The 24,951-nt window shown below is 38.2% G+C and overlaps 1 protein-coding gene across 1 annotated transcript in view; it reads left to right on the top strand.

The window, feature by feature from the left end:
- Nucleotides 1-24,951, top strand: part of LOC150090583 (uncharacterized) — a 153,120-nt gene that overhangs the window by 40,048 nt on the left and 88,121 nt on the right. The window contains exon 3 of the mRNA XM_090385101.1: nucleotides 4,207-4,347. Coding sequence (XP_090241227.1) covers nucleotides 4,207-4,347 — 141 coding nt within the window. The remainder of the gene's footprint in view (nucleotides 1-4,206; nucleotides 4,348-24,951) is intronic.

The following is a 24,951-nucleotide window of genomic DNA, read 5'->3' as shown; positions in this document are numbered from 1 at the left end:
TGTTACTAGTGGAAAAAATAAGCATGCGACCCAGGAGCAGTTTGTCCTGAGAATCATACATCAAAAACTGTTGTACATTGCCATCGATAATAATTTCTTAATAATTTTGTATCGTCTGCAAACTAGGTCCTGGAGATTGCTCGGTAAAGCAGGAGTACCATTGTTGCATCGAACATGACGAATGGTTCGTTTAAGTGAATCCTTTTTAGGAAGTAATGCCGTGACATTGGCATTACTTGTATCAGTAATTGCAGACTAGCCTCTGCAATTACTGATGCAACAATTTGCTGTGACTGTTCGTTCGTGGTTGTTGCATGTTGCCGTATTTGACCAATCAATTGCAATGCTTCCAACCTTGCAGCTTGAGCTGCATGGTTATGTTTAGTTACGACTTTCACAACAGGGCCTTCCAAACCCTCTGTCCAAACACGCTTTTTGCAGGTGGAATGTTTTTCACAAACCCAGATTCCATGTTTTTCATCTAGAGTTCTCTTTGAAAACACGTAAATGTGGTTGTCATCATCTACCAATTTTCTTTTGCCTCTTATTGACGGAACACTTTTTGCCATTGTACACACAGGATTAATCAATCAAGATGCAAAAATAATATGCTGATATTGCACTGCCTGTGACACTCAGCTTGTTCACATGATGCACCGCCGATAATGAGGCGGCGAAAACAGCAAACGCTTGCTGTCCACCTCACAAGGAAATGGGAGGAGAGCCAGATGCAGGAACTTTTATTGTTTGAATTTAGACAAATCAGAACAAGATTCACTTGTTACTGAAAAGACTCCTATAAGATTAGTCACTGTTCCCTCTCCCCATGTCTGTCATTAACACGTGACTATCACTCTCATGGTCAAGTATGTATTCTTTCTATTGTAAAAGGATTAACAGTTCCAGTTAATCCTTTCACAATGGAAAGAGAATCCTGAAGCCATACAAAAAGGGAGAAATTAGTTTAAAGGCTACGTGACAGTTTGTACACGAATGTAATTTTGAAAATTTGTTCAGAAAAGTTAAAAGTTGTCGGAAGTTCAGTTCGAGTAATCGAGATAGTTTAACATTGAATCTCCACTAAAGGAGCTGCGACTTCAATAAAAATTCGACTTATCGAGAATTGACTGTATTTACATTTTTGTAACCTACTTATTATCTACTGGGGGAGAAATGCGAGGGGCCAATTTTCCATAACGCTGTATACATATACACATTCACACACACTTAGCTGAAAAAGAGTGATTAAAAAGTCTCTAATCCTCAATTTTATTATTAAAAATAGTGATTATTTTTAATAATCAAAAATAGTTGTTGTTGAAAAATTGTTGCAAAATAAAATTAAAAATTATTTACTTAGCATTAGCAAAGGCACATGATGCAAGAAAGCAAGCTTATATAGCATCAGCCAAAAAAAAAAAAAAAACCCTTATTTCACCCATCCACTCGCTCCAAATGTTTGTCAAGTTCTACCTTGGATCTATTTAAGCTATCGACTTCTACAATGACAGATGGAAGTTTGTTCCACCAATCAACCACCCGCTGGCTAAAGGCAAATTTCCGCACATCTATCCTACATCTGTCTTTCCTCAATTTGAATTTATGCCCTCTCAGGTGATTATTCTGAGCAAGAGGAAGAATCGCATCCGCATTGAGCATGCTCAAACCATTCAAGGCTTTATACACCTCAATCAGATCACCTCACAGGTGCCTAGTCTCCAGACACTGTAATTTGCAAAACTTAAGCCTTTCTTTGTAAGAGCAACCCTTTGTTCCATTCACTAATCTTGTTGCCCTTCTCTGTACTCATTCCAACAGCTCTATCCTTCTTAACATGAGGCCTCCAGACCTGTATACAGTACTCAAGGTGTGGCCTGACCATTGTCTTATACAAGAGGATAATCACCTCCTTATCCCTGCTAGAAAAATTCCTGTATATCATTGACAAGACACCATCAGCTACTCTTGCAGACCATCTGCACTGCTCTGAAAACTTCATATCTGCCTGCACAATTACCCCCAGGTCCTTTTCATTTTCTACCACTGTCAGTGTGGTACCACAGAAGTGATAAGTTAATCTGGGATTACTGCTCCCCATATGTAGTACTTTACATTTGTCAATGTTAAACTTCATTTGCTGCCTCTCAGCCCATCTGCTCAACTTTTCTAGATCCTGTTGCAGCAGTGTACTGTCGTTAGCGTCATTAACAACCTGCCAACATTCGTATCATCTGCAAACTTGGACATTAAGCCTGTTATACCATCATCAGTATCATTCATAAATACAGAAAACAACAATGGACCCAACACTGAACCCTGACGGACTCCACTAATAACATTAGTCCACGAAGAGCAGTGTCCATTGATTACCACTCTCTGTCTTCTCCCACTCAACCATCCCTTTATCCATAGCAGCAATTTGCCTCCAATGCCACACTGCTCCAATTTGTGCAGCAGTCTTCCTTGTGCAACAGTATCAAAGGCTTTTCTAAGGTCCAAATCAGTGGATTCCAGTTATTTGGGCCACCGGTTAATCGGGGCAACCGTTTATTTGGGGCAAATCTTAAAAAACAGAACCCAAACGAGAAAATAGACAGGGTTTACTTCGTTTAATTGGGACAACATGCCGTTTAATCGGGGCAAGAGACCGCAGCACTGGAGATTACCCTACGATTGTCTCCGACTGTACCACTTGGTTCGGTGGGATTTCTGGAGGTCACAACCATAAAACAATAAAAACAATTAGCAGTCACCTGTTTATTGGGCTTTTCTGTTAGTGTAATCTATCACAAACTGATAGTAAACTCGATCTTATTGAATTTGCAATAATACCGACAGCTGGACTTCTGTGTTATTATGGCGAAATGTGTTTTCACTTCCATGAATCAACCTTTCCCCTGCAGACATACCCTGGTACTGTTCCATCTATCCTTTTTGCACAATAAATTCCCCGTTTCCCTGACAATAGTCACCTACAACAACTAGTTCCTTTGGGACCAGCGTATTCTGCCTTGGGGGTTGCCACTGTTTTGCGTGATGTTCTAGTGCAAGCTGTGGCATTGATGTGGGCAGCTGAGAGCTTGATGGGCTCCCTCAATTTAAATCCTTCGAGGACATCCATCCTGTCCGTCAAGCTCTCATATAAGCCCATAACAATGCCTAGTTGGCGCCTGATTTCCTCGCACTCCTTACATCACACACACACACAAAGACATTCCCCTTGACAATATCATGTCCCATTCCTGATTGCTCCACAAACATCAAACAAGCGGTGCATTTCAGTAGACTGTGATTCAGAGGACAACCGCTCCCCTCAGTTCTCCCCTGAGCCACAGCACTTCCACTAGTTTGAGCGTTTTGCTTTGCTGCTCTGGTCTGAGTCATGATTCCTATTCAAGTTCAAGAAAATTTCAATACAAAATATAACCCTAAACCTATATCCCAATGCTGTTATAACACTATATATATGTATTTCAGTATCGAATATTATCTCTGAGTTACGTTATATGACTTTCTTATCCCCTGTCAACTTATATGTATTAATTTATGATGTTACATTTGTAATAACTAGGTCACTATATTTATTTAGTTAAAAAAGTACAATTCAATTGACAATGAAATTTAATAAGATTAATAAATTTTACTTATTAATTGATACTACTATACTCGCTATCTAGTTTTCCGTTAACTTTATGCTAGCACACGTTATATCATATAATGGCGACAAGTTACGAACGGTTAATCTACGGACACGAGGTATTATTTACTTTCCAAATCACGCTATGTAAATTCAAAATAAACCACGGAGCTTGACTAGGTCTATAAGTTACTTATAGAAAATAATTTAATCTAACAATTAAGTCAATAAAGCGACCAAGTATAATTAAAAACTTTTCGTTCACGGGAGCTGCAAAACCTGTCCACATGTGGATTTGTACCCTTACCGATACTAAGTAATAACCTACAAAATCTCTATCTAAATTCAATTTAAACTAAAGTATTGTTACTAGGAATATAAAGCAACTCTAAAAAATAAATTAATATGCCAATTTAAGTCAATAAAAAAGCAAAAACTTCTCTATTTAACATTTTATTATTATGAAAGCTTTGTGGCAAAACTTTTTTGTTGCAAAAAATTTTTGTTAGCAGATTTACTTGTTAAAAAGAACTAAAATCAGTAAATGTATTCTCAATTTATAATTTTAGATTCCAGAATTTCGCATGTTATTGAAGCAAGCACTTTTATTGTTAACCGAACTTGAAATAGCCCGTGAAAATCTTGCAACGTCAATCGATGTAGACGATGACACTTGGAGATACAGACTACGACGTACAGTGAGAGTAAAGGTTAGTTGTATTTCCATTGCTTTCATGATAAAAACCTGTTTTACCAATTACCTTTATTTACTTAAACCTTTTAATTAGTACATTTATAAATACTTTTTTTTTTTTTGCATACTCATTAATGCTAATGTTAGCAGCAGTACACAGCACTGTAGCTGAGTGGTCAGGAGTGGGAGTGCAGTGGTGCATGCTCTTTGTGTATACTGGGGTTCAAGCCCCTGACTGCTAAATGTGGTCGATCTGCCAACTCGCTCTGGACTAGCATGGCAGATTATGGTCTATTTTCCTCAACATAAATTGTTGAGGAGGCTTCCATTTTGCAGTGGATTGATAATGGCTTTAGTTTACTTTATATATATATATACACACACACACACACAAACACTAAAGGAGTAGCTCATTTTTGCCTTATTATGATGGAGTTAGTAAACTTCCTTAACTAATTATTTGTTTATTAAGCTAATTTACCTGCTGAATTTAGTTGTGGATGCAATGAATGCCTTAAAATAATGTAGTTTCTAAATTATTAATAGCTTGTGCTGGTGTACAGAAATTGCCCAGGGAAATCTGCATTTTAGAATCTCAACTGTGCTGGAAGCATGATCAAAAATATTTGCTAATGTAACCAGCAGCTGGCATGTTGGCACAGAAAATTATACAAATGAAAAGGTGACACTACACTGCATAGAAAAAATATTTAATCTTGTCCTGCATGATAGTATAGCAGTTCTGTCCTTGTTTTTGAAAGGTCTGGATTCCCATTCCATCCGAAGCCAGAATATTCTTGAAGATCTTCATTCTTGTTGTAGCTGATTTTGCAGAGGGAGTTGGATTTTTCTTGGCTTTTAGCCTGCACAACATGTAAATTAACCCCTGAATGCACTTCTACAGACATAACAGACTGCAGCAATGCGGCCAAAGATTCTATAAAGACTCTATAAAAACATTCCATGACAGTATAGTGGTTTCATCACTTGTCATTCATTTGGGGTAGGTCTGAATTCAGATTACATTATAGATTGGAGGAGTTTATAAAGATCTCTTCACTTTGGGGATGTTGTTAACTAGTCTCATGCAGAAGGAGTAGGGTTCCTCCATGAGTTATTTTGAGTTTTTCAGCCTGCAAAACATGCAAATTGGTTCCTGAACACACACTTATTATTAGGCATTCCATTTTTATGGCTAAGTTTCTTGGGCATAAAAAAGTCAACAACATAAAACCATCAGAAATAATTTAGACAATTAATGACGCACTGTACATTGCAATAGAAGATAATTACAAAGCTTTCACAAATTTCGCACAAAAAAATATTTGAAATGCGAAAGAATATTCAAAGAAGGGCAGTTCAGCCACCCCAGCAGCCAAACAATAATTAATAGCCAAAAAATGTCCATGTCTCTCACCATGCCCAGATGATGACATTTGACAGGGCAGCTGTTTCCAGCTCCCTGACAGATAGTTGACTTGACAAAACTGGATTGACCAGAGTTTCCCCCAGGAACACCCTGCTCTGTGTAGGGACCTGGGGTCGCACGCCCACTATGTAATCATGTAGGGGAAGGAGATGTATGGGCAGCCAGGGAAGCATCTTAGCTGAAAAATATTAGTAAGCTAGTAGCAAGGGGATACAATATAGAATGAAAGAAGTACAATATTAGCATTAGTAGAGGCATTTGATGCAAGAAAGCAAGCTTATGCAGCATCAGCCAAAAAAAAAAAAAAAAAAAACCCACTTCCACTTTACCCCTCTGTTCGTTCAAAATACCTGTCCAACTGAGCCTTAAACTTATTTAGGCTATCAACCTCCACCACAAGGGATGGAAGTCTGTTCCACCAACCAACCAACCACCCACTGGCTAAAGGCAAATTTCTGCACGTCTATCCTACATCTGCCTTTCCTCAATTTGAATTTATGCCCTCTCAGGTGATTTTTCTGAGCTAGAGGAAGAATCCCATCAGCATTGAGCATGCTTAAACCATTCAAGGCTTTATACACCTCTATCAGATCACCTCGCTGGTGCCTAGTCTCCAGACACTGTAATTTGCAAAACTTAAGCCTTTCTTCGTAAGAGCACCCCTTTGTTCCATTCACTAATCTTGTTGCCCTTCTCTGTACTCGTTCCAGCAGCTCTACATCCTTCTTGAAATGAGGCCTCCAGACCTGTATACAGTACTCTAGGTGTGGCCTGACCATTGCCTTATACAATGGAATAATCACCTCCTTATCCCTGCTGGAAAAATTCCTGTATATCATTGACAATACTCCATGAGCTACTCTTGCAGCCCGTCTGCACTGCTCAGAGAACTTCATATCTGCCTGCACAACCACCCCCAAGTCCCTTTCATTCTCTACCACTGTCAGTGTAGTACCACAGAGTTGATACGTTGCTCTGGGGTTGCTGTTTCCCATGTGTAGTACTTTACATTTGTCAATGTTAAACTTCATTTGCCACCTCTCAGCCCATCTGCTCAACCTTTCCAGATCCTGTTGTAGCAGCATAGTGTCAGTAGTGTCCTTGACAACCCTGCCAACCTTTGTATCATCTGCAAACTTGGACATTAAGCTTGATATACCATCATCAATATCATTTATAAATACAGAAAACAATAATGGACCCAACACTGAGCCCTGAGGGACTCCACTAATAACATTAGTCCACGATGAGCAGTGTCCATTGATTACCACTCTCTGTCTTCTCCCCCTCAACCACCCCTTTATCCATAGCAGCAATTTGCCTCCAATGTCACACTGCTCCAATTTGTGTAGCAGTCTTCCATGTGCAACAGTATCAAAAGCCTTTCTAAGATCCAAGTATATAATATCAAAGTTATTCCCTGCATCCAGTTCTTTTGTGAATGCATCATAGTATCCAATCAAGTTGGTCAGGCAAGACTTCCCCTTAACAAAACCATGTGTCTGAGCTATAACTGAAGTCTTGTCTAAATGATCCTGCAGTGCTTCTTTAACCAGTGCCTCCATATATGATAAAAACATATATGCAGTTTGAACAAAATGCATCAACTATATGATTTTTAATAAAGGAGTCCAGTCAAATTTGAACTGAGTAAGAAAGCACAGGCTGAAAGAGTTGTCTCTTCTGCTTGAGAAGTGTCTAGCAAAAAAAAAAAAAGTTCTCATCACATGTTACTCCCAAATCACTGTAGCTGTTTACTTTATTAATGGGGGGTGAACCATTTTAGTAAGCCATTCCATATAGAATGGATTAATTGAGTGACAGAGTATGAAAGACTGAGTAAATGTGCTGGGCACTGAATGATTGAGCAAAAAAGGAGTTGTGGTAAAAGGGAATGAACGTTAGTTTTCGTGAAAGAGAGTGACCCAGTAAGAGACAAGAGGGTGCCTCCGTAGCCAGGTGGGAAGGAGCAGCAGTGCATAGCACACGCTTCTTGATTAGACCGGGGTTCGAGCCCGTCGCCACCAAATATGAAGGATGCGGAAAGGTCAGGGAATGACCACCGCATATCCCGGAGCAATATGGCCTTAGTTGCTAATGCTCCTAAAAACCAAACAACAAACAACAAACAAACAAGAGACAAGAGAGTATGAATGAATGAAAGAATGAATGTAATTGACTGCATGATTACACACTTAAAAAATAAAATAATAATAATAATTTATTTGGCTTAAGATACTAACACAACCTGATCTATATATTAACAACACCAACACACTGTACTCCTCCCTGGTCTGCAATGCAACTGAAAAATACTAAGTTTGGGTGCCAGAGGAGTGCAGACCAGTAAGAAAGCTGAACAAATGAGACCAATTCCAGAAGAATGAATGAGAGTATGCCTGTGGTTCTGAAAGAATAAAATACATACATGTCTAATTTTAGTACTTACTAACCTTCTTGTTCTATACTCCTTTTAAGTTACTTAAATTTAGTTATTAGTTATCTAGCACAGCATTTCCCAAACTGGGATCCATAAACCAGTTCCAGGGGGTGCCCAAAATGTTGGTCGACCATATATATATATATATATATACATACAGTAGAACCCTGTTAATCTGGACTTGACGGGACCACATTCGGTCCGGATTAACCGAAAGCTATCTTTAATGTACCAGTTTTTATTTAAAGTTACTAAATGACAAAATTTTAACTAAATTGGTTTTTATATTAAATTAATAAAACTATATTTTAAAGTAAAAATTATAAAAAGTAAAAGAACATGGTAAATAAACAAAATACTGTACAAAGCAATAAAGTTTTAATGTAGAACGTTATATTACACAAAATTAAACACAAAAAAAAAATTACAACACAAAACAAATAACTATATTCGAGAAGTTTACTTGAAACCGTGCTGAATGTTTTTTTTTGCTTTAATTTTGAAACTCACTTTTAAAATTAACACGTGTACCTGTGGACTAGGCTAGCTGCAGCTGTCAACTGAATAGTCCAGAACTCGAGATTATCCTACGATTGTCTCTGACCATACCACATGGTCTGGTCAGATTTCTGGAGGTCACAACCATAAAACAATAAAAACAATTAGCAGCCCCTATTTATTAGGCTTTTCTGTTAGTGCAATCTATTATAAATGGATAGTAAACACAATCTTATTGAATTTGCGATAATACCGACAGCTGGAATTCTGTGGATTTTTATATTATTATGCTGAAATGTTTCCCCTTCCATGAAATCATCAATCATATCAAAAACATAAATAAATTTTCAGAATTTCTCTTCATTCCTATTTTTTAAGTTTCATAACTTGTTACTCCGTTCTCACTTGCACGTATTGTGTTAGTTGCAATTTGTGCATGCGTTGTTCTTTTTTATCGATTGCTTATCAATTTTATTCTTTTAAATTTTAAACCTCCTCCCAAATGTCAGTGAACAGAAATATATATATATTTTTTTCATTAGTTATAATTTTTCCCCTGACTGAAAATCCAGTCAGGATTAACGGGGTTCTGCTGTATATAGGGTGTCTCAAAAATACATGGAATAACTTCAGGAATCAGTTCCTCATATGTAGACAATTAAAAATATTTTGTATCAACATAGTTCCGGAAATGCTTGGTTTCTGAGTTTTGAAGGTCTGTCTATGACACTTAACTGTTCACATCACCTTATAGTAATTGTTCAAAATGTCCACCTTCTGAGACGTCAATGTGAGGCCTGAATACAGGCCTCACATTGATGTCTCATGGACTCGCAAAGACAATGCCAAATTCCTGGCATGTTTCGTATTGTCTCACTACCTGCCACAGTTCGATTGCTGAGAGTTTCCACATCAGCTACCGGAGTCGAATACACCAATAACTTTAAATGGCCCCACAAGAAGAAATCTAGTGGGTTTAAATTAGGTGAGTGTAGAGGCCAGGCAGTTGGTCCACCTCTACCTATCCACTGACCAGGAAACCTTCGATTCAGGTAATTGCGGGCTAGGTGGCTGAAATGTGCGAGAGCACCATCATGCATGAAGTGTGCTTGTTGACGAATGATCAGTGGTGTGTCATCCAAGAAATCAGGCATGTTGTTTTCCAGAAAGTTTCTGTATGCCTGCCCTGTGAGTTTGTTTGGAAGTACATGGGGCCCAAATAACTTATCATCAAAAACACCCGCCCAGATGATGAGGCTGAACCGCTGTTAGTGATGTGATGGAAGAATTGCATGTGGATTTTCCTCAGCCCATACATGCTGATTGTGAAAGTTTTGGGTTCCGTCTCGTGTGAACTGTGCTTCATCTGTGAATATCACTAAGGCAGGAAAGTGAGGAGTTGTGCCACACTGCTGCAAGAACCATTGGCAGAACATTACTTCTGCAGGGTAATCTGCTGGTGACAAGGCCTGTATCCATTGCAGATGGTAAGGATACAGTTGGTGTATATTCTACATTTGGAGAGTGGCAACACTCTCCAAATGTAGGATACACACGTAGAATAGCAATGAACAGCCAGTTACATTACTATTCTAAGTGTGTTGATTCCAGGAGTGGCATACAACATCCAAAATCTCCTCCTCTACTTCAGGAATCGTAGATTTTGGTCATCCTCTGTCGTCAGCACAAGGTGTAAAGGTACTATGTGCACAAAGGCGACAATGGATATCTTCAAACATTTTCCTGCCTGGACATATTTGTTCTGGGAATCTTTTGTGGTACAAACGGCGAGCCTCCAGAGCATTGCCATCTGCCAAACTGTACATAAAGTGCATATCCACTTGCTCTTGATTTGAGCACATGGTAGGAATGGAAAACCACCAGATTCTGTCAGTACCTTGTGATGAAGGAAATCACCTGCAGGAGATAAGACATTCCAATTAATAACTTGGGAACCAAGCATTTCCGGAACTATGTTGATATAAAATATTTTTATTGTCTACATATGAGGAACTCATTCCTGAAGTTATGCATGTATTTTTGAGACACCCTGTATATATAGGGGTCTGCAATTTTTTTTTTTTTTTTTTTTTTTTTTTTTGAAGGGGTCTGTAAACTTTTTTGATTTTTGAAAGGATCCGGTAGATCTCAGTAGTTTGGGAACCACTGATCTAGCATAATAAGATACACCACACACCATTGCCTTTCCCCTGGTGTGAGAAAGAAGGATAAATGAAAGGAAAAATGTAAGAAAAATGCACAAAATTAGAAGAAAATGTGAAAAAAAAAAACAGAATGAGAGTAGAGAACAAATGACTATTGAGTGGGAAAAATTTGCTTGTTACCCACCTTTCCCCTCCTGGACTGACTGGTGTGCAGATGGACAAGCATGGCCCCTGCCTACCCAAGCAGACACCATGCCTTAGCTATTAGCCAGAGTGGTGTGGGATGCAGACACTGGTCAGCAGGGCTTATCCCTGACCAGTATAGAATGAGCAGCAAACAGGCACTGTTTGCTGCTCATTCCCAAAGTTCATAGGGAAAGGGATCCACATATGGATCCCTTTCCCTATGAACTTTCTGTTTTACCACCTGGGTTGGTTGTTCCTCACTCCCCCCCCCAAATTGGGTGATTCCCCCTTTTTTTCCTAATGGGTAACTCCACTGCCACCTGTCAACTCCCACCCCAGGGCAGGATGGGCATCTAGTCCTGGGGGGGGGGGGCTATACTACCCAACTTTCAACCAGGTGGATGTCTACACTACTGCCCTCCTCTTTTCTCTACCACTTTAACCTCCTCCCACTACTATCTTCCATTTTCACTTTTTTTTTTTTTTTTACTGGGCTCTCCCTGTCTGTATCCTTGGCTACCACAGGGTTCTCTCCACCAGTGCTTTACATTCACTACTGCCCAGCCCACCTCCTCGTGGCACTGGACAGTAAACTAGATATTTTTGTGTGAAAACACAGGCCCCTAGGCTGAGAGTCCAGATGAACAACACAACCAACATAGCCTCACACTAATACTACACCAACACTTACTACATAAATCTGCCTTTACAGAGTTTTGTATTCATCACATTGCTTGACATGGAGTTGGGGGAACTCTTAGAGCCGCATTACAAATAACACTGTACACTATGTACATTGCAACCACTGCACGAGGATCTTTCCCAAAGTTACCTGCACAAAAAACAAAAATAAAAATTTACATTACATTAATCAGAGTAAAACTAGCAAATAACAATCTAAAAATGGCACACTATACATAGGAAATAGCCAGCTTTCTGTTCAGATTTATTGGCAGATTTATGATTGATATTATTGAAATGACTGTAAAACTAGATTCAGACATGAAATGTCATATGTCATTTCTTCATTTAAGAAACAAAAATGGACAATAAAAAGAGTGTGATATTTTCTGTGTGTGGTTTCACCACATTCTCATATGGTGAACCATTTAGACATATTTTTCGGTTTTACTTTGATTGTAATATGTGATATATATTTTACTTTTTTTTTTTTTTCCTTCTCTCTTTTGGTTGCATATGCTGTTGAGGAAAACCACCCCAAGCAAGGATTGAAATATATGCTGTACCTCTCTAGTGGTAGATTCCTTTGTAAAGTGCTTGGATAATTTTGAGTGATTTACAAATTATTTTGGAGTAAATGACTTCTCGGTAAAATATTTTTATAATTTTATGAGGCAAAGATTTTTTTAACATCCCTACAATATTTGTTCATTGTGCTATGTGACATTGAACTTTGCCAGTTCTTCAAAAAATACAATTTGATGTGTGGACTTCAAAACTTTTATAGTGATTTTGATTGGCTACTTTCACTTCATTCAAAAGGCAAGTCTCATATATGTAATATAAATGGCAAATGGGGTCCTTGAGGCTGTCACAGACATTCTCTCATATATGCAGAGCTGCCTTGCTACCTGGGAGTCTGAAACACTGATGGAACTGATATTCGGGTGGCACTCAAGTCAAGTGGACTTAATTTCGGCAAAGTCAGATCAGTCTGTGACAGCCAGATCCTTTGCTTATACCTTCGCGATGGTGGGACTTTTAATAACCTGGGTTTAACCCCCACAAGCGAGCAAGTCCTGAAATATGAGAAACTCTGCTTATGTTGGTTCTGACCTCTGCTTATGTTGGTTCGCAACATAAACAGAGATAGGGGCGTTGTGCCCATGCTACATGGGGGATGACTCTCATCAACCGGTGCAATACCACCACTTTGCTTATTGGAGGCTTGAAGTGGTGGAACCCATCTTTAGAATCCAGAACAAAGATCCGGCAACCTCCATCTCTGCCATCATGCGGTATAATTGATGTCTTTTGAGGTTATGATGGACATCATGGCAAGATCTTATCTTCCTTATATTTCAAAGGTATGGCACTAAAACAGTGTTCGCAGGCCAGTCACTAGATAGTCCACGGGACTGAATGTATTGGTAACTTTCTAAGTGGCTTCTGGATCAGCGAGTGTATAATCTCGCTGCCTCTACTCTGCCACATAGTGAGTGGAGGGAATCTGAGGAGTGTGTATTGGGGGAGACATTTGAGGCCACTGGCACCTCCGTAGCCAGGTGAGCAGGAGCAGCAGTGCACAGCACACGCTTCTTGATTAGACTGGGGCTTGAGCCCGTGACCACCAAATACGGAGGATGTGGAAAGGTCAGGGAATGACCACTGCATATCCCCCGAGCAATATGGCCTTAGTTGCTAATGCTCCTAAAAACCAAATAACAAACAACAACAACAGCATTTGAGGCCACATTATGTTAAGGAGCTGGGTATATTCTTCAATGTGTATACCATATCCAAAAATTTCATTAGTCATACATATCCTTCCCACCTTTCCTTACTACTGAATACATCATGCATTGTCAAACTAATAGAACAAACTTATCTGCAAATAAGATCTAAACTTCCCAAACAATTCCTCATTCATTTCACAAATATACATGGTCTCAGTTCTAATCTCACTGATGTCCATTTTCATTTAATCTGCCAAAACCCATGTACTTTTAATGACAGAATCCCAGTTATCAGTTGATTTTAACCATTGCTCATCTTGGTTGGCTTAATTATTCTCTGTACAATTTCTTTGCTTTAGAAGTGGTACTTGTGCATATGTCTGTTCTGATATTCCCTGTCAGAGATTTGTAATTTGAAATCTCTTTTTGATATTCTGTCTTAAAATTTCTCTACTAGATTCTATCAAATTCATATGTTGCTCTATAGTTCTTCCAACTCCACTAATCAGTCGGAACTCTTTGACTTCCTCTCTTTGAAACTTGACTTTCTCTGGTACAACTTTCCTAATAGTGAGGTAATTTTCCTTGGTGATTTTAATGTTCACTCTAGCTGGCTTCCGTTTTCAAGTCACACTGCCCCAGCTGGTTGAATTGCTGAATTGCTGAAGCTTTTGCAGTTACTAATCAACTTGCACAGATTGTTCATTTACCTACCAGAATATCAGACAATTCTAACCATGCAGCCAACACACTTGATCTTTTCTCACAAAAAACCCTTCAAAGTACATGGTTGATATGAGTGGTCCTCTAGGCAGCTCAGATAACAACTTGGTGATGGTCTCTTCTCCAATGGAGCCTTTCTCTCGTGGCCATTCTCAACCCTGTGTTGTTTGGCATTACAGGAATGCAAAATGGAATGACCTGCGAGATTCCTTTTCTTCTTTTCCTTGGTCATATTACTGTTTCAATTCTTCTGATGTCAACGTTTGCTCAGATTGTATCAGTGAAATTATTCTTGTAGGGATGAAATCCTTTATTCCGCACTCCACCTTAAAATCTCGTCCTTTATCTAAACCTTGGTTTTCCAATAAATGTGCTAAGGCTGTTCAAGATAGGAATGTTGCATATCACAATTGGCTTGTATCCAAATCTCCAGATTCATTTTCTACCTGCATGAAAGCTCGCAACGATTGTAAAGTAGTTATTAATTAGTCCAAACTAGATTTCGAACAAGCTAAAAGTAGAAAATTTTGCTTCTTGTCCAAATGGTAGTCGAGCATTCCGTTCGCTTGCCAAAGCTATTGGCCATAGCTTTTGCCCATCTCTGTCAAAACCAAATGGTTCTATTGTCACTTCAGCCAAAAATAAAGCTAACCTTCTAGCATCGTATTTTTCTTCCGAGACATGTATTGATGATCTTGGTAAAACACCTTCCACCATTCCCAGTACACTCTTAATGCCTTCTGTGTCATCCTTCAAAAGGAGTTTGAACAATCTTGATGCTAAGAAAGCACCAGGTCCTGATAATAATAATAATAAAATTCTTTATTCACAAATTTTTTTACAAGGATATGATTCCCATTACAGGAATTCAGAGGAATCTAACAATCTAATTGGAGACATATCTGTTTACATACAAGCTGCTAAAACATGGAAAAACTGCACAAAGTACATAAAACATCCATAGAATACATACAACATCCATATAATACATCCATATAACAACAATATAATACATATAACAATATAATACATATAACAACAATATAATACATATAACATCCATAGAATACACAAATCACAGTGAATATATCACTTTCTCCAGCATAAGATTAACCTAAATAGCTTTTAGTTATCAATAATTGCATTTGAACTGGATCTTCTGAGATACTGATGATAAGGGGCTGTACCATAGAGTACGATCTGGGTATAACTTGATAGACTGATTGAGCCAGTCTGGACATCTTTCACTTGGAGTCAGTTTTAGTGACAGTTACAGGAATGGTGATGGCATCTGAATATGGATTTTCTCTTTTTTTTCCTGTAGGCCGGAACACTGGACCACAGAACAAAATCAATGTTGGCATAGCTCAGTGTGTCGATGATGCCATTGGAAAAGTATGGTATTTTTCCACTTGTTTTCAAAACCTGTGCTCCCGAACTTACTCGTATTCTTTGCTGCCTTTTTTCAATTTCTTATTCCAAGGAAGTTTTCCCTTCTGCTTGGAAATTTGTTCATATCCAGCCAGTTCCTAAAAAAGGGTAATAAATCCTTTCCATGCATTATCGTCCCATTGCACTTCTACTCTTTCTAAAGTAATGGAGAAATCAATTAACCACCAGCTGTTTAACTATCTAGAAACCTCCCATCTGATCAGCAATTGCTAGTATGGATTCTGTCAGTGTCAATCCAATGGTTGATATTCTGGCTTTTGTTACCCATCTGTGAACAAATTCAGTGGAAAAGTTTGGTGAAACTCAAGCAGTTGCTCTTGACATTTCAAAGGCTTCTGATCATGTTTGGCATAAAGTTCTTCTAAACAAGCATCCATCTTATGGTTTATCATCTTTTTATTTATTTATTTATTATTTTTTTTTATTGATTGTTCAGTTTTCTCTCTGACCGCTCACTGTGGGTGATGGTAGATTGCGCACTCGCTCGCCCTCTCTCTCTCTTCCAACTTTTTTACTAATGCTGGCATTCCCTAAAGTTCAATTATTTCTCTCACTCTTTTCCTCTTGTGTATTAATGACCTTCCATTGACTGGAAATTCTATCCATAGTTTTGTTGATGGTAGCACATTGCCTTCCACCTTCCAGTTTGAGAAACCTTGCCTGGCACAAACAGCTTCAACTTCTCTAATATCTACTACCAATTCCATAAATGCTGATCTGCAGGTAATTCTCCAGTGGGGCAAAGATAACAGTTGATTTCAATCCTTCTAAAACTTCGTCCTGTTTCTCGCAAAATGAATCTTCTGCTCCTATGCTTATTTTCGATGACACTGATTTCTAGGCAGGATCATATATCTCTATTGGAGATTACCCTGATTTGTCATAAGCGCATTGCAAATATTGCTTCCTCTGTGTCTAAAAAACTGGGTTTTCTCTTTTGCTCTTGGCATTACTTTTCTTCTGAACAGCTGTTCACTCTGTACAAATTGAAAAACCACCCTAGCATTGAATATTATTCCCATATTTGGGGCAGTGTCCCCAAAACCTCTCCCAGCCTTCTAGATTCCATTCAAAAGAGGGTAGTTAGGTTAATGAATGACTCATCTCTAACAGAATCTCTTCACTCTCTGTCTCATAGATATTCTGTTTCTACTATGTGCCTTTCCTATAGATACTTCCATGGGCACTTTTATTCTGAATTGGCTTCTATAATTCCTTCCCACTCTCTCTTCCAAAGCAGTCTGAATACTTGCCACAACTAGTCAACATCCTTTTACTGTCCAACTTCAGACTCTCAGAACCAACCTTTTTTCTTCCTCATTTATTCATTCATTCGACATTCCATTTTCTGGAACAACCTTTTTTCATACGTTTTTCCTGTAAATTATAATTTACAGAAATTCAAGGGTTGGTCAGGCAAGATTCCCCTTAACAAATCCTTTCAGTGATTCCCATATAACTGCATTCCTCTCAAAATGATCCTATGTAACTTCTTTGAATGCTGACTCCATTTTCCTTTGACAGAAGTCAAACTTATCAGTCTGCAATTACCCACTTTGCCCTTTGATCCCCTTTATGAATTGGGCAGACCTTTGCACATCTTAAATCCATAGGGACCGTTCCTGAATCCAAGAATGTTCTCACAGTTATGGCTAAAGATTTACTTACCTCTTTTGCTGCTGCTTTTAATATAATTGGATAGATTCCATGAGCACTTTTACCTTATTTACTTTTAGCCTCAACAATTTCTCTTCCATCTCTATCCACATTCTGAAAGTGATAAAACCCAAGAAACCTATAGGGAAAAGAAATCCAAAGAAGAAAAAATTAGTCAAGAAACACTTGTTATGAAGAACTGAAGGCAAAAAATGAAGAGCAAGATAAACACTGACAAGGAGAAAATTGAGTATACTGAGTTATGCAAAGCCATTAGAAAGAGACTCAGAGAGGACATGAGAAGATTTAACACAAGAAAAGTAGAACAAACATTAAGGGAAAACAAAGGACTTAATCAGCAGCCATGAGCAGTAATGCAGAAAGACAAATGATACTGAAACTGAAGAATAGTGATGGTGTACTTAAAAACTGCAGAGAAGGCATAATTCAAATAGCAGAAGACTACTATAGAGAATTATACAAGGAGCAAGGGAATGATGCCAGCAGTGGGGAAGATGGATTGCAAATTAGTAACACATATGACATACCCGATATCCTTCCCAATGAGGTAGAACATGCATTGAAGAAAATGAAGAATCAGAAAACCCCGGGGGAAGATGAAGTTACTGTAGAGATGTTAAAATTGGGAGGAAGAGACATAACACAAAAACTGGCAAGGCTCTTCACAAAGTGCATTAGAAAAGGTGATGCCTAAGGAGTGGAATAATGCAATCATAGTTTTGCTGCATAAGCAAGGAGATAAATCAGAAACAAGCTGGCTTTAGGACAGGATTCTCAACTATGGATCACCTTCATGTAATATCACAGCTAATGGAGAAAGCAAATGAATATAAAAAACCATTATGCCTGGCATTTGTAGATTATGAAAAGGCATTTGACTCCATACAGCATAAGGCAATATTTCGGGCACTGGAAAGACAAGGCATAGATACCCCATATATTTTGATTTTGAAGAAAATATATGAGAATGCTACCGCCTTCATTAGACTAGACAAAGACAGTAAGAAATTTAAAATTGAGAAAGGAGTTCAACAAGGAGATATAATATATCTGAAGCTGTTTATTGCTGCCCTTGAGGAAGCTTTCAGAGGATTCGACTGGTCGCAGAAAGGAGTCAATGTGAACGGAGAGTACCTAAATCATTTACGATTTGCAGACGACATTGTGGTCATAAGCCACAATCCCAAAGAATTAGAGGAAAATCTTAATCAGTTATGCACAGTTAGTAAGGATTTTGGACTAAAGTTGAATATGGCTAAAACTAAAGTAATGATGAACAAGTATGCCACAGAAAGTAACATAATGATTGAAGGAGCAGTAATTGAAAAGGTGGATTCATATATTTATCTGGGACAAGTTATTAGCTGTAATAATGATAAATGGCTGGAAGTCAAGAGAAGAATAAATTTTGGATGGATAGCATTCAGGAAATATAGTCACATACTGAAGAGCAATATCCCAGTTTGTCTGAAGCATAAAATAATGAACCAATGTATACTCCCCACCGTGACTTATGGAAGTGAAACTTGGGCACTCACCAAAAGAATGGAAGAGAAGCTGAGAACTACACAGCGAAGAACGGAACGAATTATATTGGGAATCAGACTGTTAGATAAGAAGAGAAACACATGGATTAGGCAGCAAACTCAAGTAAAGGACATTCTTATCAAAACTAAAGAACTAAAATGGTCTTGGGCAGGACACATAGCTCAAAGACATGATGACAGATGGACTAAGAAAATAACAGAATGGTACCCAAGAGGAGCTAGAAGAAAATCTGGAAGACAGCAGTGGAGATGGATAGATGAAATTCATGAGTTTGTGGGTAGTAAATGGATGGCCATTGCACAAAGCAGAAGGAACTGGAAAGTTGCTGGAGGCCTTCATCCTGCAGTGGATTGAAACTGGCTGATGATGATTATCCATATGTTAATTATCTGTGAAACACTTTTAACCCATGTGACTAATTCAAATTAGTTTATTAAGTACTTATAATCTAATTATCCTAAATTAGATACAAAGGCTTATATGAAATTTAGTGTAATTTTTAGGTGATAAGCACTTAATAAACTAATTTGAATTATTCACATGGTATAAAAGTGTTTCATAGATAATTAAAAAAAATCTGGAGAACTTACTTCAAAAACTTAACAAAGAACTGGGGAACATAAAGGAACATAAAGAACAAAATCAGCTGGGGAACATAAAGAATGAGAAGAAGGAGATGGAAGAAATAAAAAAAATTAGGAAATAGAAGAAACCCTGAAAAGGATGAAAAATAGTGGAAGTGTGTAAGCAGACAGGAATGGATGAATTTCCTAATGAAATTATAGACATTGGGGAAATAGGGATCACTTGGTTATGACTGATATTTAACCTGATATAGAATAAAGGGGAAACCCCCCTTACATTTGACAAAAGGAAATTATTGTTCTAATTTTTAAGAAGGGACCCAGAAGACATTATCAAAACTATAGAGGAATCACATTGTTGTGCGATTGCACAAAGTTATTTGAAAAAAATTAGAAGCATGAGTGATGTGTAAAGCAGAATTAAAACTAAGAGAAGAACGGTATAGATTCAAGAGAAGAAGGAAAAGTTTGACCATTGACTTTATAATTATGGAAACTAACAGAAAGGAAATGTGTATGAAGCATTTTTGGACATTTTTAAGTAAATTTTTGGACATTTTTAAGAGAAAATTTGGAGTAATGTAAGGAGACTGAACAGAAGAGAAGAGAAGGTGATATGGTCTGCAATATGTACAAAAAATGTAAGAGCTGTGTTATGACTAAATATGCAATAAGAAGTTGATTCATCATTAAGACAGGGATGGTTCAGTGAAGTATTTTATCTCACCTGTTATTCATTCTCTAACACTTTATCAAATGTTAGAAGACATTAGGGATATAATGAGTTAGTTTTTGTGGATGATTGGATGCTTTGGCCACTCAAGAAAATGATCCCAAGAAAGAAATGGATAGATGGGAAAGCATCTCCAAGATGCATGAATTAAAGATTATCATGAAAAGCAGTGAAATTGTGGTGGTACATACAAAGGAAGGAACTGTAATTAAAATCATATTGGAAAATAAATCTCTTTCAGCTATGAAACACTTTTATATCATGTGAGTAATTCAGATTAGTGTATTAAGTGCTTATGACCTAAAAATTACACTAAATGTGATATAAACCTTTGTATCTAATTTATGTTAATTAGATTATAAGTATTTAATAAACTAATTTGAATTAGTCACATGGGATGAGTGTTTCATCAGATAATTAACATATGGATAATCAGCAAGTATCGTCATTCCCAAATTACATTACATGGGTTTTTTTCCTCCTTTATCAAACAGAAATTCCATTCCATTTATTATTCTAATTTTTAACCATCCTATGGATCATTTTCTTGTTTCCCAATATGTCCCCCTTTTCCAGTTGTTTTGTATACTTATCCTGCATTTTTGCTTCCCTAGTGTTCTCTATTTTTTTTTTTTTTTTTTTTGTGTTATATTTTTCATAAATTTTTATAATTTTTGTGAATATAAAAGAAAAGGTGTGAATTTTATATCCCAGTTTTTTCATCCTGCTACTAGAAAGCAATCAATTACAAATCCTATTAAGAGACAGAAGGTGTGGAACACTTGGATATGACTGACCAGGAAAATCACTAGAATTGCTGAAGAATTTTAAAATGCAGACAGTTACTACTTAGGATGCTTTATCTTAGTGTTGACATATTTCTCAGAAATCTGGACAAACTACCAAGAATAGGGATAGAATCCAGGCATTGGAAATGAAGTTCCTGAAAACTATATTATCAAAAACTTGAAGAGACAGGATTAGTATTAGAGAAAGATTAAGGGTGGAGAATATTGACACAAAAACCCCGTGTAGGGTAAAGTGGTGTGGATATGTGAAAAGAATGGAAAAGGAAAATAGGCAGGTATTTTTAAGGGAACAGATAAAGGAAGATGTGTGAAGTGGTCAACTCTCAAAGACAAAAAAACTTGGTAAAACAGTACAAAATGGTGGAAATTGACTCTTTGACCCAGTATGATGTTGGAACAGAGGATGGACAATGATAATGAATGTGACAAAGCCAAACTTATTTTATTGACCACACCTTTTCATAGTTATATTTAATTGGAAGTATTCATGAATTTAAACAATGTAAAATTCTCTCCGAAATTATAAGAAGAGTGCCATGGCAATGACACTTTAAAAGTTCATTTTAAATAGACTATATGCTTTTGAGGTAACCTAATGTTGCTGTTATTATGATTAAGTGCGCGTGCTGTGATGAACATGTGCTTGAAGGTGCTCCTGAAAGTTTGCATTTTTAAATGGTATTGTCAAGCTTTTTTATGGTGATTATTCGTCTGCCAGGGTCTAAACTCACCGAGTGGTTCCAGTTCTGGTCTTGCAGCATCGACTCGTCAGATACAGGTAATTATTTATAATTTTTAGTTTCTTCCACATGCGATGTGACTTTCTACCTGTTTACTCCGTTCACTTTAAAACTTGAATTTTCACTGACCTTGTTAAGCCCCACCCTGATACTTCATGTCAGCTAATTTCGGCATGAGTGAAGTTGCGTTTTGCACCGAATGTCTTAAGAAAGCAGATTTTCTTCTTGTTTGCACTTCCTGTAAGCAGGTATGTCTTTGCGGACCATGTTTTTTTTTTTTTTTTTTTTTTTTTTGTGAACCCCAAACACGAGAGGTATTAGAACCTATAGTACTTAGTACCGTTCTTGGGTTGGAGGTTGAGAAGACGAAAGAAGATATTTGTTGACATTGGACTTGAACTTCTGTAGATTGTAATTTTCAGGAAATGCATATGAAGGAAGGTTGTTCTAGAAAACGGCAGTTGAATGAATAAATGACGAAGATGAAAAGTTGGTTCTGTAGGTTTGAAGTTGGACAGTAAATGGATGTTAGCTGGTGGCAGCACATGAAGACAGAGAGTGGTAATCAATGGACACTGCTCATCGTGGACTAATGTTATTAGTGGAGTCCCTCAGGGCTCAGTCCATTATTGTTTTCTGTATTTATAAATGATATTGATGATGGTATATCAAGCTTAATGTCCAAGTTTGCAGACGATACAAAGGTTGGCAGGGTTGTCAAGGACAGTACTGACACTATGCTGCTGCAACAGGATCTGGAAAGGTTGAGCAGATGGGCTGAGAGGTGGCAAATGAAGTTTAACATTGACAAATGTAAAGTACTACACATGGGAAACAGCAACCCCAGAGCAACGTATCAACTCTGTGGTACTACACTGACAGTGGTAGAGAATGAAAGGGACTTGGGGGTGGTTGTGCAGGCAGATATGAAGTTCTCTGAGCAGTGCAGACGGGCTGCAAGAGTAGCTCATGGAGTATTGTCAATGATATACAGGAATTTTTCCAGCAGGGATAAGGAGGTTGTTGTTGTTGTTTGTTTGGTTTTTAGGAGCATTAGCAACTAAGGCCATATTGCTCCGGGAATATGCGGTGGTCATTCCCTTGACCTTTCCGCATCCTCCGTATTTGGTGGTGACGGGCTCGAACCCCGGTCTAATCAAGAAGCGTGTGCTACGCACTGCTGCTCCTTCCCACCTGGCTACGGAGGCGCCGGATAAGGAGGTGATTATTCCATTGTATAAGGCAATGGTCAGGCCACACCTAGAGTACTGTATACAGGTCTGGAGGCCTCATTTCAAGAAGGATGTAGAGCTGCTGGAACAAGTACAGAGAAGGGCAACAAGATTAGTGAATGGAACAAAGGGGTGCTCTTACGAAGAAAGGCTTAAGTTTTGCAAATTACAGTGTCTGGAGACTAGGCACCAGCGAGGTGATCTGATAGAGGTGTATAAAGCCTTGAATGGTTTAAGCATGCTCAGTGCTGATGGGATTCTTCCTCTAGCTCAGAAAAATCACCTGAGAGGGCATAAATTCAAATTGAGGAGGGACAGATGTAGGATAGACGTGCGGAAATTTGCCTTTAGCCAGCGGGTGGTTGGTTGGTGGAACAGACTTCCATCCCTTGTGGTGGAGGTTGATAGCCTAAATAAGTTTAAGGCTCAGCTGGACAGGTATTTTGAACGAACAGAGGGGTGAAGTGGAAGTGGGTTTTTTTTTTTTTTTTTTTTTTTGGCTGATGCTGCATAAGCTTGCTTTCTTGCATCAAATGCCTATACTAATGCTAATGTTCGGACTGTTTTGAAAGAAAGAGCGGGAATTATAGAAGCCAATTCAGAAGAACAGTGCCCATGGCAGTATCTGTAGAAGAGGCATGCAGTAGAAACAGTATGTCTATGAGAAAGCGAGTGGAAAGACTCAGTTAGAAATGAATTATTAATTAACCTAACTGCCCTCTTCTGAATGGAATGAAGAAGCCTTAGAGAGGTTTTGGGGGCACCACTCCAGATGTGGGAACAATATTCCGTGGCAGGGCGGATTTGCGATTTATACAGAGTGAGCAGCTGTTTGGAAGAAAAGTAACGCCGAGAGCGAAAGAGAAAACCAAGTTTTTTAGATGCAGAGGAAGCAATATTTGTAATGTGCTTGTGCCAAGAGAGATTACAAGTCAGGGTAATCCCCAAAAGAGATATATCATTTTGCCTAGAAATCGGAGTGTCACTAAAGATAAGCGCAGGAGCAGAAGAATCCGTTTTGCGAGATATAAGACAAGACTGAGTTTTAGAAGGGTTGAAATCAGCTAAGTTTTCTTTGCCCCACTGGAGAATTACCTGAAGATCGGCATTTAAGGAATTGGTAGCAGATTTTTGAGAAGTTTAAGCTGATTGAGCAGGACAAGGTTTCTCAAAATGGAATGCAATGTGCTATCATCGGCAAAACTATGGATAGAATTTCCAGTCAATGGAAGAAGGGCATTAATCAATCAATGGACGAAGGTCTTGGGGGACACCGGCATTAGTGGAGAAGTTAGAAGACAGAGAGCCATCTACCATCACCCTCAGTGAGCAATCAGAGAGAAAACTGGATAACCAATTACTAAAAACAGTTGGCAAACCATAAGATGGAAGATTGTTTAGAAGACCTTTATGCCAAACATGATCAAAAACATTTGAGATGTCAAGAGCAACTTCTTGTGTTTCACCGAACCTTTCCATTGAATTAGTCCATAAATGGGTAACATAAGCCAGAATATCACCAGTGGATCGACACTGACGGAATCCATACTGGCGATCGTTGATCAGACGGAAGGTTTCTAGGTAGTTTAAGAGTTGGCGGTTAATTGATTTCTCCATTACTTTAGAAAGAGTACAAGTAATTGCAATGGGACGATGATTGGATAGGAGGGATTTGTCACCCTTTTTAGGAACTGGCTGGATATGAGCAAATTTCCAAGCAGAAGGAAAAACACCTTTGGAATAAGAAAGTGAAAAAAGGCGGCAAAGAATAGGAGTAAGTTCAGGAGTACAGGTTTTGAGAACAAGTGGAGAAATACCATCGGGACCTGGAGCTTTCTTAGCATCAAGATTCATCAAAATCCTTCTGATATCCTTTTGACGGAAGACCACAGGAGGCATTGAATGGAGCGTGTTGGGAATGGTGGGAGGTGTTTTACCAAGATCATTAATACATGAGCTGGAAGAAAAATGGGATGCTAGCAGGTCA

This window comes from Mastigoproctus giganteus, chromosome 1 (genome assembly GCF_048544385.1).
Source record: "Mastigoproctus giganteus isolate SK-2022 chromosome 1, ASM4854438v1, whole genome shotgun sequence".
Taxonomy (NCBI): domain Eukaryota; kingdom Metazoa; phylum Arthropoda; class Arachnida; order Uropygi; family Thelyphonidae; genus Mastigoproctus; species Mastigoproctus giganteus.
The sequence above is the reverse complement of the archived record's forward strand: the minus strand, read 5'-3'. Positions and strand labels throughout refer to the sequence as shown.